At 43.7% G+C, this 19,603-nt stretch overlaps 1 protein-coding gene across 1 annotated transcript in view; it reads right to left on the bottom strand.

Annotated features, from left to right (window-relative positions):
- Positions 1-19,603, bottom strand: part of NVL (nuclear VCP like) — a 359,132-nt gene that overhangs the window by 235,797 nt on the left and 103,732 nt on the right. The window contains exon 11 of the mRNA XM_069233825.1: positions 8,242-8,359. Coding sequence (XP_069089926.1) covers positions 8,242-8,359 — 118 coding nt within the window. The remainder of the gene's footprint in view (positions 1-8,241; positions 8,360-19,603) is intronic.

Raw genomic sequence — 19,603 nt, 5'->3', positions numbered from 1 at the left:
CCTGGAACCCTCCACATCACCCTGGGACAACTTCTGGTGGCCATCCACCCTAGGCACCCTCCCACACTAACAAACCACGCATGCATCCTCGGCATCATCCTGGACTCTTGGCTCACCATGACCCACCAAGTCAACTCAGTCGCATCCTCCTGTTTTCACACACTCCGACTCCTTAGGAAGATCTACAAATGGATCCCAAAGGACTGCCGCAGAACCTTAACCCATGCCCTGATTACCAGCAGACTCGAATACGGCAATACCCCCTACACCGGCACCACCCAGAAGAACCTGAAAAACAACATCACATCCAAAACGCCTCCGCAAGACTCATCCTGGACATCCCCTGCCACAAACATCTCCAATCCCCCAAGAGAAATCCAATGGAGAAAAGAATTAATTTCAAACTCCTCGCCCATGCATGCAAGGCCCTCCACGACCTAGGACCTGCATACCTCAACTAACGCATCTCCTTCTACTCCCCCACCAGACCTCTCCGCTCAACAAGCACTAGCCACCGTACCCCGCATATGGATGACTTCAGCTGGTGGAAGATCCTTCGCTTACCTCACGGCAAAGAGCTGGAACACCATGCCCCTGCACCTCAGGCAGTCACCATCGCTCCCTCAATTCAGGAAGGACCTCAAAACCTGGCTCTTCAACTGAAGATCAGAGGACAAATCCCCTAAGCGCCTTGAGACCCTTATGGGTGAATAGTTGCGCTCTATAAATCCTGATTTGATATCACGCACTAGCAGAAGTGCGTCTTAATGATGGCCTCCCCAGTCCTTCCTCCTCCAAACCTCTTATAAGGTAGGCCTCTGCTCCCCATTCATTACCATGCTCTCTTGCTTCTACATAGCTAGTCCCCTTCTTACACACCAAGAACATGTGGCTTGTGGAACATACTGAACCCATGAAGGGGTGGGAGGATGTTGGTGTTGCACCCACAGCCAGCCCTTGTGCATCTTAAGAGATGGGAAAGGTGCAAAATTGAGGGAGCACAAGCGACCACATATATCCTTTCCTACACTTACTTTCAGCTTTGCAGACACTGCTACCAAAACTGCATCTAATCCACAATGCCTTTGAGAAATGCAACCTATGCCATCCATCAACATCCTCCTTCTGTGCTCAGACTCTTATGCTGTAGTACCTAGCAACTGCCACAGTGCAGCAGAGTAGGAGCCTTAGTACAAACAACATCCCTGAACACACAAACCCATCCTACAATACACAGCATTACAACATTACACTAAACACAGACAGAACATCTACACCAGAGCCCCTGATGTAATTTTCAATTTGGAAACCTAGTTCCTTGTGTATGATGCACCTTTCAATGCAAAAAGCCCCTGCAACGCTATACAAATAAATCAAAACACAAGGCCACTGCCAAGGCGTTGGTATGGGCATAGTCTACAGACACCACAGTGCAGTCAGACCTTTCTGACCTATAGCCCGAACACCTCTGTCCTGTAGGAATTTACTACACTACTCTGAGGGGTCAGCACTTGCCTGCCTCCTAGCCTTCAGGCACACTCCCAAGCCGTCTAAGACCACACACTCTACCTTCACAGATTACTGCACACACCTTTGAGGGCTGCTAACAAACAACTCACATGCAACCCTAATTGGGTACCTCAGCCTTTGCAAGTATGGACACAACCTGCCTTTAACGCAAGTGAAGCAACACACAAACACAAGACATTTTTCCTCCCTAGAAAACCATCTACACTCCACTACTGCCCACATTTTTGGAACACAGCAATTTGCCATCCCTTCCTCATTCCAGGGCAGAACCTAGCAAAAGGTGAAAATGGCTCACATAACACAGCGATACTCATCTCTACAAAAATCTCTTTAAGCAGTCCCTCCTGGTAGAAACCCCATCTCATCTCAACTTTTACAACATACTCCACTAGTAGATTATTAGAATGCAAAATGCTTTACATCTCTTCTAGGACAGGGGGAATTGTGACTTGTAGCGTACAAAGAGACTACAGACTGTGATGATGATGATATGGCCAATAATACCATATAAGAATTCTATCGTTATTCCAAATAAACATGCTATACCCAAAGGACCATTACTATTATGTTATGTGGCATTTGTGTGGCACATAGAAATTCTAACTGCCACTAGTGTAGCACTGTGGCACTCTGTCTGAAGCGATTACAACCAGACTTGTATTTTAGGTTGAAAAGGTGTGTGGTTGCAGTAAGATCTATTTGGGAAGAGTTGGAAGAGATTATGGCCTTAACACATGGTCCAATTGTCTTGTGCCGAGTACGATTGTACTAGTATGCATGTTCTTATTACAGGAAATGTGAGACACAATAGAGTGCGCATCATGCAGATTTATTTAATGATTAAAAAAAAAATACTGCATTTTGAGTTTTGAGAGCGCATTGTGCTACTAGTTTACGTCAGGGATTCAGAAGTTCAGTGGCTGATATGTGTTTTCTTGTGGACAGATTGAAGATAAAGTGTCTCAAAATATTACTATGGCCTTCCAGAGAGGTGGTTCTGTGCTTCCCTACGTGGATGAATCTTAAGCAATTAGCAGTGTTTGTTTCCCAAAGTTTGTAGGTCAAGCTGGGACATCTTGTGGTAGGGGCTAGTATACAATAGGCCTGGACAAAACTGTAATTACCCCAGAGTAACTGGCATCATTTTGGTAACTCGCATAACAAAATCTATTCAAAATCACCAAGATTATGCCATTACTCCATATTGCATTAACACGAGATGTACAGTTCTGGGTAATTTTGTAACCTGAGAACCATTTCAAGTAGATTTTTCACCCAAGGGGACCATTCGGGTAATTTTTGAACATTAATCTACAAATTTCAACTCAAACTGTAGTGTTTTGAATGTGAGTGGCAGTTTCCTTAATGCAGGTGGTCCACAAACATTTTAGGTAGATTTTTTTTTTACCAGAGTGGACCACATAAGTAATTTTTAAACGCAAAACTGCAAATCTCAATGCAAGCAGCTGTTTTTTAAACTCAAACTCCTGGATATTACCCAGATGGACCGTTCTGGTAATTGTTTCAGGGCAAGATGCAATTTGCGTAATTATGAGTAATTTTGCATAATTTTTGATAATTTTGTGGAATTACGCTACTCTAAATTACCTGAGTTGATCCCACCCCTAGTTCCCACATCTGAGGATTTCTGAGGGTTGAGATGGTGGGGATGGTTTGCAGTCATCTAGACTTTCATAGTGACCAAGCATTTTACTACTCTGGTGTCCTGAGTTTTTTTAACTTGAGGATGAGCTGTTTGCCACCTCAGTATTTGAAGAAAGACAGACCAAAGGTCTGAAGATGTGTAGGTAGAGGCTTTAGGTAGATGTTGAAGGTAAGATATAAGGGGCAAAAGGTTTAACGTTAAGCAAGGCTAGTATCGAGGAGCTAGATTTCAGGTGTGTATGATGGTAGGGAAGCAATGTGATTACCATAAGACAGAAGGAGGAAATCAAATCTAAAGATGTTCCCTGGATGCCCCCATTCTGTAGTCTGATGAAGTGTTGGTGCGCTGAATTAACAGAGAGGGCTAGTAGCTAGTAAGTTCAAAACGGTTGCCCTTTTAAATCAGCCTGTATTCTTAGCTCATTCACAGAACAGACTAGTATAGATGGTGATCCTAGAGGGGGAGGAGCGGGCCTCTGACTAAGAAAGAATACAGTTTTTTTTTTCCAATCTAGTCCAGCATTTTAGACTAGGTGCCCTTTTTATTTATTCAGCCAAGATGGACCCATTTGCAACTGGTCTGTAGTTAGCTGTGTTTCTGCATCCAGAACTAGTTTCTTTAGAAGTATGATGAATAAAAATGTGAGTTCATTTGGTAAGTGCAATTAGTAAGCAAGGCATAGGTTAGCATCTGTGCTGCTTCTGCAATAGGTTTCATAGATGGGATTGCAGGACTGGATTTTGATGTGATCACAATAGTTTCCAGTGAGTCCAGTTTGAGATTCTTCCAAGCAAAACTTAAAATTCATAGAGAGAGTTGTCTTTTCGATTGGCAATATTTCAGTGTCGGTCCATGTGGCTGTGGATGGGACCAGACAACACCACCTATCAGCACTTGTGAGGTGGAGGGGGCCAGTATGATTATGCTTTTAGGCCCTGCTCCTCTTCTTTTGCTTGCTGGCACCAGGTCTTTAAGGAACCAATCTGCACAGTTTGCCATGGTATCAGGAAATAAATGTCTGGTTACAAGCAAGGAAGGTGGTGCCAAGCCAGAATAACGCAGGAGCGGCGTAACAGTAGACGTTCCATCTATGTTCAGTTTGCAGTGGCAGATGTTGGTGGGAAAAACTGACTGAGAATTGGACAAGAAGCAGTGCAATGTAAGCCTTAGGCTGGTGACTCTGTGGTCTTGCACACTAACAGACAGCAAGATTGAATGTGCCTCAGTCGTGAGCAGTCAGGTGGCTCCCTATTGTGAAGGTGTCGGAAGAGACTGCTTTGTTTAAACACCAAAGTCGCCTGGGGTGATTGGGCTGGCACAGGTCTGTTGAAGTATTACCATGTCCCCATAACAAAAAATAAATGGCCTTATGCAATCCATCAGCTTGACAACCTTGACATTAATATGTAGTGTCTCACTGGAAGGGGTCCTAGGAGGAGGACTCTAAACAGAAATCCGATGAACACATTTGTGTGTAGAAACTACCACACTACTAAGGATCCCCAAAACATTCCAAAGCATGTACAGAAGCATTCAAGCAGGCCTGATAAGAACCACCACTCAGTCCATCCTAAAGAGGTTACCCTGAACACATAGAAGCTACATACTTCTATGAAGCTTCCCTCAACCTGACTGACTAAAATGATAATTCTCAAAACTACAAAACAGGCTGCCTCCTGTGCTACACAAGATACCACACTGGGCTCCCTACCAGTAATCAGTCATCTGAGCTAGGATGTGAGACGGGATATAGATGCAAATGGGCTCAGAGTTCTGCATCTGCTTAACCTGTAGCTTCCTTGAACACTGGGCCACACATCTTTCCTGCAGGGTTTCCAAAAACCTTAGGTCAAAGGGTATGCTAGAGCCGGGAACAGTTCATTCCTAACACAAATAACACATGCTGTGACCTTAATCTAATTCAGCTATACTTGCTCCCGTCACAACCCTAGCTACTCTGCACTATTCATCATGCCCTGGTGCAGTTGCAACAACTATTCAATATCTACTTGCAACCCTAGTAAAAATCTTCATTGTGTTCAGGCTTTATGTTCTGCAACAATGGAGACAACATTCAAATTTCCCCCAAATTTGGACACTAAATTATTACGCTTAAGGGTGGACATATCACCAGGTCACAAGCTAGACTAGCAAGATGCTTACCCATTCCTATGGACAAAAGAAAGGGCATGTGCAGCGTCTTCATCAAAGCTGTTCATTTCCAGAACAAAACATTAGGAGTCACTGACAAACAACTTGCCATTAGTCCATTAATACAGAACTTTTCCCAATTAACTACATGAGACTCCTTTACCCACTGTACCAAGGATGCTACTGTTGACATGCTACATCCAGGATTATTTTGATGCAGAAGAATCAATGAAATCATTACTGGGTCAGAAAACTACAAGACGTGTTCCATCATCAACAAAACCTTTGCCCCTTGGAAATAAAAAGTATACTTGAAGATATTTGAAATTTATTTTGCAAGTTTGATATCAGTAACTAGTATGCCAACATCAATTTGTGGTGAATCCACAATTAGAGGTAAATGTGCCATTCAGTGACAAAATATGTATATCATTAGGTCGCTCTGAAAAGAAATGGTCATTGAGACACAGAAGAGTGTACGAATACTGATGCACTTAACAGCTCATTTATAACTAAAATCAAGTTAAGGTTGTCATACTAATCGTTCGCTGTCTTTTGGCACCCTACAGAAACCTGTAGAGACAGACAAGCAGGCCAGAGTATTACCTGTAACCCATTTGAAAACCTCCTAAAACTTTCTGAGTTATGATCACATTAGTGAGAAAATACATTGCTGAAATGAAAAGAAGCTAATTTGACTGGGACCTGCTTACCCTACAGGACACCACAGCCATCATGTAGTCAGTCCACTCCGGAGCCCCCACGGACACCTGTCCTCACATCCTGAGCCTCAGAGGCAACAAGATCAGCTGCAGCCTCACCACTCTTCAACGTCTCTATCATTTCAGTCACTTTCCCCCAAAGGATGGAAACATGCAGAAGTAAAACCCCTTCTCAAGAAACCTACCGCCCACCCCAGCAACCTTAAAAACTACAGTGATACTGATACTACTCGACCTCAGCAGCTTTTGACACCATGTTCCACCACATCCTGATCAAGAGGCTACATCACATCAGAATTCAAAGAAAAGCCCTCAAGTGGATCGCCTCATTCCTTAATGGAAGAACCTAAAAAGACCGCCTACCACCGTTCACCTCAGAGCCCAAAGACATCGTCTGTGGCGTTCCTCAGGGCTCGTCCCTCAGCCCTACTCACTTCAACATCAACAGGAACTCCCTGGCCAACATCATTAAAACCCAACGATTAAATATCGTATCCTACGCAAATGACACCCAGCTCATCCTCTAACCTTCAGAAGACCCCACCAGCAGAAGACCCATTTTCTGCAGACATATGACGAGCGTCATCGACTGGACGAAAAACACTGTCTAAAACTCAACACGAATAAAACCGAAGTGCTGATCTTTGCAAAAACCAATCCCCATAGAACGACTCATGGTGGGCAGTGGAACTAGGACCCTCACCCACTGCGAACGACCATGAAAAAACCTCGGCATGTTACTGAACAGCAAGCTTACCATGAAACCTCAGACCAACGCAGCCTCCTCTGCCTGCTTCCTCACACTCTGCAAACTACTGTAGATATTCAAGTGGCTCCCCATCAACAACAGAAACTCCATCACCCAGGCCCTAATCATCAGCCGTCTGGACTATGGCAACGCACTCTATACAAGAATTACCACCCACCTCCTGAAGAGACTTCAGATTATTCAGAACTTCGGGGCCAGACTCATCCTCGACCTCCCCAAAAAGACCCACATCACCTCTCACTTCAGGAAACTCCACTGGCTCCCCATATAGAAGAGATGTCAAATTAAGAGGTTGTTGATCCACACCTACAAGGCCCTGCACAACCAGGGTTCTGCATACATCAACCATAGCATTACTTCCACCAGCCCTCTAACACCTGCGTTCCGCATCCCAGTCCCTCGCTAACACCCCTCGCACTCACCAGAGTAACAGTGAAGGACGTTTCTTCCTCTACCTCGTGGCGAAATCCTGGAATGACCTCCCTGTGCACTTCCGAAGCGCCACCCCACTTCTGGAATTCAGGAAGGCACTCAAGACCTGGCTGTTCAACTGATCCCTCCGCGACTCCCTTTTCCACAGCGCCTGGATAGCCTCCTGGGTGATTAGCCGCGCTTACAAATCCACTGATTGATTGACAGGTCCTTTTATGACAACACTGACCGAGACTTCCAAAATCCCCATCTGTCCTCTTGCAGCCCAAAGTTTTTGGTTCTGTCTTACTAAATTCACAAATTCCTGAAGATAACCATTTAAGTTTATGTTGCGAAAGATGGGGCGATACTCCATAGAGTTAGAGAACAGCTGCAAATATCTGCTAGGCAACTTGCCTCAAAGTCAGAGAAAGCACCAATTCCAGTCAATGCCACCAGTAAGGTATTAAGACTGCTCAGTGCACAATTGGATGCAATATTAAGATTCTACCTGGCTCACTTGCACTTTTGCTTGTTGGCTCTCCACTATCTAAAATGGTAACTTGAGATGGTGGCACCTTGAGTGCCACCAAAGAGCTTGCAGACCAGTTCACCATAAGATTAATTAGTTAGATTCAATAATGTGACTTTTTCATTTTTCTACAACTGTTCAGTAGGTCTACTGTTTCATAGGTGTGATACCTCACCACTTTATGTTCAAATAGTATCAGTTCTAATTGTTTTGCAGCATTTCTGAGTATACTGTAATAGCAGACCTTTAGGGTGTAAGAATAATTAATGTTTGCATTATTTGTTAAATGTCCCTTATTAATGTGCCTTCAGCTTCAGTAAATAAGAAAGTCACGCCTGTCTCAGAAAAAACAAGCTTGAAATTCTTTGTACATGCAGGGAGAAAGAATATCTACACACGATCCCCAAAGTACTTTGGGGGAGAGGTAAGAAATGTGAAGTTCTCTCTTAGAACAACTGACCGTCCATGCAGGTGAGAAGCTGGGCCACAATCCTCCGCTCCATGTCTTTCGATGCCACTTCCCTTTTTGGGGTGATCGCATCAATCTCATCTATGAACAGGATGCAAGGTGCACTTGACTAAAAAGGAGACAACCACTATCAGTGCATTCAAATCTAGATAGCACAAATTGTCATGTCACAATAACTTGGGAACACAATGCATACCTACTTTAAAGTGCTTATGAGATGCAAAAAAAATAGACAAAATCACATTCTGCTATGTGTTCTATCTTTAATCTTTAATGTTTTAAATCACAATTTTCTAAACTATGTTTTTGCTATATTTGTTCGTTTCAGAGACCTCAATGACAGGTGATTAGGGAAAGGATGTCAAAAGACAAAATGATAGCAGAAAAACCCAAGGACTGATGTTTTGCCTCTATATGGAAAGACTTTCATTAAAATACTTACTGCAATCTACTGTTAAATACCAACAAAATAGCAACAAATATTTCTTAGTACCATTCTGTACTAAAGGATTTTAATCATGTTGGTACTCCACACCTAAAGACAACAACTTGGTTAACACCTTCTTGGCCAAAATATAGGGAGGCGATTGACCTTCTTGCTCCTCTATATCAACCTGTACATCCTCCACTGACTGCTCCAATGGACCACTGCAATTCTCTAAATTAATGTTATAGGAGATTTGATGAATGGATAAAACTGACTTTTGTTTGTTTCCAATTATCATTCATATGATGTTCATATTGTACACCTTTGAATGTAAATGTCTGTGATATTGTGATGTGAATTTAATTTCTGTATGTTTTAAGTATTTTATATTGTTTATGGAAACATTTCTTTTGTGGTTTATCTGTATCACATATAATTTTCAAAATACTACACGCTATATATGATTTCTCACTGTTTCATTGATTACTCAAAGATGAAGGATGGAAACCCGCAATGGGTAAAAGGGACAGACTAAGCATTTGCAAGTTACTGTAAGTAATTAGATGCAGATATCCAGAGTAAACATGAGGTATATGAACTAACTAGGATTTATGCTTTTCGGGGGTAGTTTGCGATTGATATTTTCCACTGACTAGTAAAGCACAGTCTTTGACATGGCCCCCTTTCACATTTTGTAACATGGTCATGCACATTTCAACATCTGAACAAAATGAGCCATTTCTAAGCCATGCCCATACTCCTCCAACCCTTTCCCTTCCTTTCTGGCCAAGCACCATGTTGCTGGCCTGCCCATGTGGTAGGAATTCATAAGCTTCTAGCCTGCACATGGCTCAGTGGCCGTTATGACACCAATCGTGTACAGTGGACCACGGTACAGGATCCTCTATGTTGAACACCATTGATAACCCACTATGTATCTTTGATAATGAAAGATGCTGCTTATTAGTACTCCTTAACCTATCCGCAACCTTCAACACCAATGACATTACCCACCTCCACACTTTATTTAAAGGGGTGGGCATTGAGGGCGCAATACTGAAATGGTTCAAAATACGAGCTCCTTATCAGCGCACACTGCTATTACATTTGGAATACCACAAGGAACAATGCTAGCTACCCTACAATTCAACTTGCACCACTGGATAATATATTCTATAACACAGGCAATAAATTCCAACAGAACACAGATGATGTATAATTGTATCTCAATACAATACTGAAAACACTGACACTCCAGCTCAATGGGTATATAACATTAGCACATGAATGTCTCTGATGGAACTTACAATGAACCCACAAAAGTTAGTGTTCCCCTATTATTCTAAAATATTCTAGGGCCCTCTCTCCAGATTTGATTGATACATTACAGGCTTTAAACACCTTCCAAAAACATGAAACTTAGATAAATCTTTGAGTTTCATGTTAAATAGGTTTCTCGTGAAAGAACTTCCTAAAAGCTCTGGATTCCAATTAAAATCGAACCATCAGACCCTTAATCACTTCTTCACTTTGCATGCCTTTACAATGCATGCTTTTATCCCATAAGTACATGTAGCCCAATTATGTAGTTTAGCAAGAATGTCTAATCAATCCATATATATGTTACCCATCAATTTAAATGTTAAGCTTCTTTTCTGATTTGCACTATTATAAAATATTCAATAGCTATTCCTGAAATGTCCAAATCACACTAACATTGAACAGAAAAAAATGACCACTCCAGAATGGCATCCGAAATATAGTGCAAAGAAGGTCAAACTTTTAATTCAAATTGTTACACTAAAAAATACACATTTAGGCATATAATGATTTGTGTTTTTGATTTGTTTTTTTAATGTACACTTCAGTGAACGTTTGTGTTCTGTCAAGTGACTGTCTCTAAGGATGGCAGACTCCTGTACTGTACCTCATGAGACTATGCCACCTACTATTCAAAGAAGATAAGAGCACCATAATATATAAAAAAATCCAATGTTTACAAAAAGTGCTCTCTTATATTAAGAATTTTGAATCAGTATATAACAAGATTGTTGTAAAATCTACCTAGAGAGTAAAGAATAAATATTCTTTTGCTGAAGAGTACTCAGAGAAATACTACAGTCACATCTTTAATCCGAAGTACTGTTGTCTTCTGAGGTAAAAATATTTTCGTGTCATTCTACAATAAATAAAATAAACTAATAAACGCCAACTAGAATGTTTCCCACATTTAAATGAAGTTAAAAAGCATTGACGTGTATGTGGAATTGTATTAAAAAGTATATGACATAAAACGTGTTTCTCCAAAATAAAACCTCATCTGACGCTTCTATGTTGAAGACACTGCAAACAATTTTGAAAAAACACCAAGAACTGCAAACGTGAACAAAAGGTATACTTAAAGCACATTTACAAAATTAACCCATACTAAGTTTTTCTTTTACAGCATTAAAAAAATATATAAACTGTTAACTACTTCCACAGGTACTCTGAACAAAATAATACCGACAATCTTTTCCAGAATAATATTAAAAAAGTGTGAATGTTTTTTTCACAGATTAAATCTGGTAAGCACCAACATAAAAACACATTAATTACATTTATTCTTGTTTTTTCCATTTAAACAGGTTACTGATAAGGTTTTCATTTTTTTTTAAAAGGTTAAAAATGGAAAGCATGCCTCTTGCAAAATTGGTATAATCAAAAAGAGGTAAAGCATTTATTAAAAATCCAAGGTTTCATTTATTGTGAGGACAGAAACACTGATCCCAGGACCCAGTGGAGATGAGTACATTACTGTTCAACAACTCTTTCAGGTAGGGTGGTTTTCTTTTGTGGACTGTGCTGAAAAAACAGCTGAATATAACCACTCTTCCTCTGCAACTGAGTTAAAAGTAAGGGACACAGAACATCATATAGCATTTTTGGCAGGCATCTCCAGTGAGCCTTTAGAATCAGTGTTAAGGGAGGTATCTAGCAACATTCCTAGGCACACTGCTGGAGACCTGCCAAACATCCCAGATATAAAATGTATGATTAGTTGGAAAGAAAAATGAGTAGAACATTACCTACCCCAACAACAACGTTCAGTGACATTCTAATACCTCCTGTACCAAGAGAATAATTTCATCTTGAACCTTTCCTGCTATATGACAACCACTTTTGTAACACTAGACAACACTGAAACCTGGATGATACATTCACCTTACCTGTGCTCCCAAATTTACACTATTCACGCCAAAGTTTATAACTCTACATATAGCCTTTATTGGTATGGTTTCACTTGACAGCTTTAAAAGCTGCAAGACCCGGCCTCTGCTAAACTCAATATTAATAATCTTTGAAAGAAGAGGAAATTCTTCTGGTTCCTTTGGAAATGGTGTGAAATACAGTCTCACTGTCTGTTTGTTTGTCAAATGCAAACACATCTAAGGAATTGGCAGGAACATGGTCTCTACATAGTTCCAATGTCAGAAATAGCCCATCATTGTATACACATCACATCTCAGTGAACTGTTATTTATGTAGGGAGTCATTTACCACTCTGTAGTCGGAGGCAGTGCTGGATTGTCTATGAAGGCTGCCCTTGGTGAATATAGATGGGGCAACTTTGCTACGAAGTACATTTTATACCACACCCTGTTTGTGGCTGAAACAGTCTCATTGACAACTGTGGGATAGGACATTTGTTTGGATAGAAGGTCTGAAGTGCACATCGCAATTCTAACACTCTCTACAACCAAGTGCGGTATAAGTGGCTGAGGAGAGTACTAGTATGACATGAGAAAAGGTTGTGTGGATAGATAGTATGCTTTAGCATCTGGTAATGGAATATCCTTTTGGTGAATGGCAGTGTCATAATCTCCCATAATAGTCTCACCTGCCAACCTGCCCATACCAATCAACTGAGCTCAGTGTGAAGAGCTCTGAAGAAACGCTGGGACAACTGGATCGAATGGTCCTGAAACAAGTATATATACTTGGTGTAAAGAAATGGCTCCCTGTTGCAGTTACCCCCCACTTTTTGCCTGATACTGATGCTGACTTGACTGAGAAGTGTGCTGGGACCCTGATAACCAGGCCCCAGCACCAGTGTTCTTTCACCTAAAATGTACCATTGTTTCCACAATTGGCACAACCCTGGCACCTAGGTAAGTCCCTTATAACTGGTACCAAGGGCCCTGATGCCAGGGAAGGTCTCTAAGGGCTGCAGCATGTCTTATGCCACCCTAGGGACCCCTCACTCAGCACAGACACACTGCTTGCCAGCTTGTGTGTGCTGATGGGGAGAAAATGACTAAGTCGACATGGCACTCCCCTCAGGGTGCCATGCCAACCTCACACGGCCTATGCAGTATAGATAAGTCACCCCTCTAGTAGGCCTTACAGCCCTAAGGCAGGGTGCACTATACCATAGGTGAGGGCACCAGTGCATGAGCACTATGCCCCTACAGTGTCTAAGCAAAACCTTAGACATTGTAAGTGCAGGGTAGCCATAAGAGTATATGGTCTGGGAGTCTGTCAAAAACGAACTCCACAGCTCCATAATGGCTACACTGAATACTGGGAAGTTTAGTATCAAACTTCTCAGAATAATAAACCCACACTGATGCCAGTGTTGGATTTTTTAAAAAATGCACACAGAGAGCATCTTAGAGATGCCCCCTGTATTTTACCCAATTGTTCAGTGCAGGACTGACTGGTCTGTGCCAGCCTGCTGCTGAGACACGAGTTTCTGACCCCACGCGGTGAGAGCCTTTGTGCTCTCTGAGGACAGAAACAAAGCCTGCTCTGGGTGGAGATGCTTCACACCTCCCCCCTGCAGGAACTGTAACACCTAGCAGTGAGCTTCAAAGGCTCAAGCTTCGTGTTACAATGCCCCAGGGCACTCCAGCTAGTGGAGATGCCCGCCCCCTGGACCCAGCCCCCACTTTTGGCGGCAAGTCCAGGAGAGATAATGAGAAAAACGAGGAGGAGTCACTGGCCAGTCAGGACAGCCCCTAAGGTGTCCTGAGCTGAAGTGACTCTAACTTTTAGAAATCCTCCATCTTGCAGATGGAGGATTCCCCCAATAGGGATAGGAATGTGACCCCCTCCCCGTGGGAGGAGGCACAAAGAGGGTGTACCCACCCTCAGGGCTAGTAGCCATTGGCTACTAACCCCCCAGACCTAAACACGCCCTTAAATTTAGTATTTAAGGGCTTCCCTGAACCTAAGAATTTAGATTCCTGCAACTTACCGAAGAAGAAGAAGACTGCTGAGCTGAAAACCCCTGCAGAAGAAGAAAGAAGACACCAACTGCTTTGGCCCCAGTCCTACCGGCCTGTCTCCTGCCTTCTAAAGAACCCTGCTCCAGCGACGCTTTCTCCAGGACCAGCGACCTCTGAATCCTCAGAGGACTGCCCTGCTTCCAAGAGACCAAGAAACTCCCGAGGACAGCGGCACTGCTCCAAAAGAACTGCAACTTTGTTTCAAGGAGCAGATTTAAAGACCCCTGCAACTCCCCGCAAGAAGCGTGAGACTTGCAACACTGCACCCGGCGACCCCGACTCGACTGGTGGAGAACCAACACCTCAGGGAGGACCCTCCGGCGACTCCGAGACCGTGAGTAACCAAAGTTGTCCCCCCTGAGCCCCCACAGCAACGCCTGCAGAGGGAATCCCGAGGCTCCCCCTGACCGCGACTGCCTGAACTCCATTTCCCGACGGCTGGAAAAGACCCTGCACCCGCAGCCCCCAGCACCTAAAGGAACGGAACTCCTGTGCAGGAGTGACCCCCAGGAGGCCCTCTCCCTTGCCCAGGTGGTGGCTACCCCGAGGAGCCCACCCCCCTTGCCTGCCTGCACCGCTGAAGAGATCCCTTGATATCTCATTGAAATCTACAGAGAACCCGACGCTTGTTTGCACACTGCACCGGGCCGCCCCCGCGCTGCTGAGGGTGTACTTTTTGTGCTGACTTGTGTCCCCCCCGGTGCCCTACAAAACCCCCCTGGTCTGCCCTCCGAAGATGCGGGTACTTACCTGCTGGCAGACCAGAACCGGGGCACCCCCTTCTCTCCATTGAAGCCTATGCGTTTTGGGCACCTCTTTGACCTCTGCACCTGACCGGCCCTGAGCTGCTGGTGTGGTAACTTTGGGGTTGCTCTGAACCCCCAACGGTGGGCTACCTTGGACCCAAACCTGAGACTTGTAAGTGATTTACTTACCTGACAAAACTAACAAAAACTTACCTCCCCCAGGAACTGTGAAAATTGCACTAAGTGTCCACTTTTAAAACAGCTTATTGTGTTTTATGTAAAAAGTATACATGCTAATGTAATGATTCAAAGTTCCTAAAGTACTTACCTGCAATACCTTTCAAATGAGATATTACATGTAGAATTTGAACCTGTGGTTCTTAAAATAAACTAAGAAAAGATATTTTTCTATAACAAAACCTATTGGCCTGGATTTGTCTCGGAGTGTGTGTTCCTCATTTATTGCCTGTGTGTATGTACAACAAATGCTTAACACTACTCCTTTGATAAGCCTACTGCTCGACCACACTACACAAAGTAGAGCATTAGTATTATCTCTTTTTGCCACTATCTTACCTCTAAGGGGAACCCTTGGACTCTGTGCATACTATTCCTTACTTTGAAATAGTGCATACAGAGCCAACTTCCTACACTTGGCCATGCATACTTTTTAAAAATATTGTTATTCTACCTGCCATCGAAGGTGGGAGTCTTATCCACTTGTCTATTTGGGTGCCCAGCCTAGACACCACTGCTCCATAGTTATCCCCAATGACTATCTTATCTCTGTGTCTCATTATTCCCAGCTACTGTGTTGAATTATTGTTAGATATTAGGTCTCTAGTTGGCAGTCAGTTTGCACCCTGTCCAAGTAGGGACCCTCACTCTGGTCAGGATAAGGGAGATACCCACTAAGATAACCCCTGCTCACCCCCTTGGTAGCTTAGCACGAGCAGTCAGGTTTATCTCAGAAGCAATGTGTAAAGCATTTGCACATAACGCACAGTAACACAGTGAAAACACTACAAAAGGACACCACACCAGTTTTAGAAAAATAGCCAATATTTATCTATATTAAGCAAGACCAAAAACAATAAAAATCTAACATACAGTAATAAAAATATGAATTCAGCAAGATTTACTAAAAAATGCAGCTCCTTGAAGTCGATAGCTCCACCTGGGGCTATCACGGCGTCGTGATCAGCAAAAAACCAACAGTTCAGGCCGGCTGTGGCATTGCGGGCCAGCTATGGTGTCGGGAAGACCTGCAAACAGTACCTTGGATTTGCAGGGCATCGTGATCCTCGCGGTGAACTCCGGAGAACGGCGTCGCTGACGTCGCAGTGTCGGTTCCGGACTCGTCAGGCCCTTGAGGTCACAAGCGTTGCAGATCGAACTCCAGGATGATGAAGTCAGGAGCGCCGGCATGGATGGCGTCGGGGCTGCGGTGTGAAGCAGGATGATGCGACATGCGGTGCCCACAGGTCACGATGCAGGCAGCGGCTCAGTGATGGCGTCCAGTGGCGTCGGTGAGACCAGGGCTGCGGTGTGAAGCGGGGCGGTGCGACGTGCGGTGTCCACAGGTCACGGTGCAGGCAACGGCGTCGTCGTTGCTGAAGCTCTGACGTCGGTAGGCCCAAGCCAGCGGTGCGGGGCGGGACGGTGTTTCATGACCCTCACGAGCGGTGTCCACAGGCCACAGTACAGGCAGGATGCCTGGTGACGACACAGGAGTCGATGGTGCTGGCGTCGATGGACTGGGGCTGCAGTGTTGGACGGGACAGTGCTTTGAGTACATCACGAGCGGTGTCCACAGGGCACAGTGCAGGCAGCGGCGCCTGTGTCAGCAGGAGCGGCTTTGTCGCGGATGCCCATGCTGCATCAGCGGTGTGAGCAGGTGATGCTCAGTGAAGTCATCCGATGACCGCATCAGGGAGACCAGGGTCGCAGTGCAAAGCCAGGCAATGCGACTCCGTGGGGCATCGGCAGGTCACAGTGCAGGCCAGCGGCGTCGTCACAGTGGTTTTTCCTCTTGAACAGCACAAAACACAGTTCCCAGTACTGCAGGTCGAGGAAACTGAAGTCTTTGTTGTCCTTGAGACTTCCAACAGGAAGCAAGCTCCACTCCAAGCCCTTGGATACTTTTCTCAAGCAGGGCACACAGCAAAGTTCACCCTTTGCACTCTTTTCAGGCAGAAGCAGCAACTGCAGGCCAGTCCAGCAAAGCAGCAAAGCAAAAGGACAGGAATCCTCCTTCAGCTCTTCTTGTTGCAGAGGTTCCTCTTGATTCCAGAAAGATTCTAAAATTCTGGGGTTTTGGGGCTTCTTCTTATACTCAGTTCTGCCTTTGAAGTTGGCTAACTTCAAAGCAAAGTCCCAAGTGTTTGCAAGATCCTTCCTGGTCCAGGCCAGGCCCCAGACACACACCAGAGGGTCGGAGACTGATTGTGTGAGGGCAGGCACAGTCCTTTCAGGTGTGAATGACCACTCCCCCCTCCTCTTCAGCTCAGATGGCTCCTCAGGATATACAGGCTACACCCCCACCCACTTTTGTGTCACTGTCTAGAGAGGTGCAAACAGCCCAACTATGAAACTGACCCAGACAGACAATCCACAAACAGGCAGAGACACAGAATGGTAAAAGCAAAAAAAATGCCTACTTTCTGAAAGTGGCATTTTCAAACAGACAATTTAAAAAACAACTTCACTAAAAGAGGTATTTTTAAATTGTGAGTTCAGAGACCCTAAACTCCACATTTCTATCTGCACTCAAAGGGAATCTGCGCTTTAAGGATATTTAAAGGCAGCCCCCATGTTAACCTATGAGAGAGATAGGCCTTGCACAGTGAAAAACGAATTTGGCAGTATTTCACCATTAGGACATATAAAACACACTAGTATATGTCCTACCTTAAACATACACTGCACCCTGCCCCTGGGGCTACATAGGGCCTACCTTAGGAGTGCCTGACATGTAGTAGAAGGGAAGGTTTAGGCCTGGCAAGTGGGTACACTTGACAAGTCGAATTGGCAGTTTAAAACTGCACACACAGACACTGCAGTGGCAGGTCTGAGCCATGTTTACAGGGCTACCAATGTGGGTGGCACAATCAATGCTGCAGGCCCACTAGTAGCATTTGATTTGGGCACCTCTAGTGCACTTTACTAAGGACTTACCAGTAAATCAAATATGCCAATCATGGATAAACCAATCAACAGTACATTTTACACAGAGAACATGTGCACTTTAGCACTGGTTAGCAGTGGCAAAGTGCCCAGAGCCCTAAAGCCAACAAAAACAGGTCAGAAAAAATAGGAGGAAGGAGGCAAAAAGACTGGGGATGACCCTGCAAAAAGGGTCATTTCCAACAGTCATATTTCAGGATCAACGTGTAATCTGGGCGGAGAGTTCGAGTGGCTGGCCTTAATGGATCAATTTCAGATTTGCTCCAATTCACCATCATCTCTGCGTAGGACCCAAACTTTTTTATTCCCTGGAGGGTCGGTGTGAGGTTAGCGTCTGTTTATTTTTTGAATAGCAGGATGTCTGATTTATGTATGCATGTATGTAGATGACATCTGTTAGTGAGGGCTAACACTTTATGTGCATGATACTGCCTAAGCTTCATGAGAACAGCTCCATCGCCATCACAAGTAAAAGTGGAGACGAGGCTCATTCTTTACCCGTGATCCAGTCACGCGGCACTGAAATATTGATTTTTGTTTTGCAGTCAGGTGAATATATAGTAATTTTATCCACCTGAGTTGTTATGCTCCTCAATGCCTATTCATTTCAGGACTGTACACATATAAAAGGCCATTCCAATGAATCAAAGGCCTTTTTTCCACCTCGAAAGGCCCTGATAACTAATATCTCATGGTCCGTATGCTACATCATTGCAAATGATGTATGATTAGTTTGGGCAGAAGATCTGGCTGGTAAGATGCCTGTCTGATCCAGTAAGACCAAGCCATTTTTATTACACGTGTTAATCTACTAGCAATTATGTGAGCTAATATTTTACTATCTCAATTGAGAAGTGACAGACAGGATTTGGTAAGCAGCAGGACTTTTGCGTGTTTCGGTAACGTAATAAGTATAGCTTCCCTTGAGGACAGAGGGAGACTGTCATGTGGATTTCCTCATTATAGACTTTCAGTAAGTGTGAACTTACTATATTCTTGAGGCTTTGTAAAATTTGATTTTGAGGCCATCAGAACCTAGGGCCTTCCCATTAGCCTTACTTATGACTGCTTTCAGATGCCTTTTTGTAGTACGGGGTTAATTAAATGGTAATCTATTATAGTCTAGCTAGGGCATGAAGAGGTCAGAAAAAAGTGAGTTATGGTTCTGGCTCAAACTTGTAAAACGGCTGCAATTTGCCGATTCTGGTTATCAGTGGGCTCAACACACTCCATTATGGTAATAATTTCAGTAGTTTTACACCATCAAGCCTGATATATCTTAATTATATATGCTACCTATAAACCTACTTAAGGTCTAGGCTGACACCTATATTCTACCTTAAGAAACATATGCCTCTAATTATTAATGGATATTGCTTTCTACAAATATTCCTCTATATTGATGCTGACCATAATGAGTATATCCACCACCTTCCCTACTGTCATACCGTCCATACTATACATGCACCACCCCTCAGGAAACAGGAAGATGATCCAATGTATGTCAAACAAATCATGTAAAAACACAGAATATGCCTATGCTGCACATTTGCAGTTAAAGCAAAGAACTGATGTGAAGAAGTTCCTTGTAGATTATTACTTCATTGGGAATATTATCACAGTAAACAATCATTTTGCTTTGATTAAAACCCATTACGCATAAAAATGAAAGAGCAAGTACTGAAAAAAGGACAAGTTCTCTTTCTATTGTCTCACAGAGGTTG

The sequence above is a fragment of the Pleurodeles waltl genome, chromosome 5 (assembly GCF_031143425.1).
Source record: "Pleurodeles waltl isolate 20211129_DDA chromosome 5, aPleWal1.hap1.20221129, whole genome shotgun sequence".
Classification (NCBI taxonomy): domain Eukaryota; kingdom Metazoa; phylum Chordata; class Amphibia; order Caudata; family Salamandridae; genus Pleurodeles; species Pleurodeles waltl.
The sequence above is the reverse complement of the archived record's forward strand: the minus strand, read 5'-3'. Positions and strand labels throughout refer to the sequence as shown.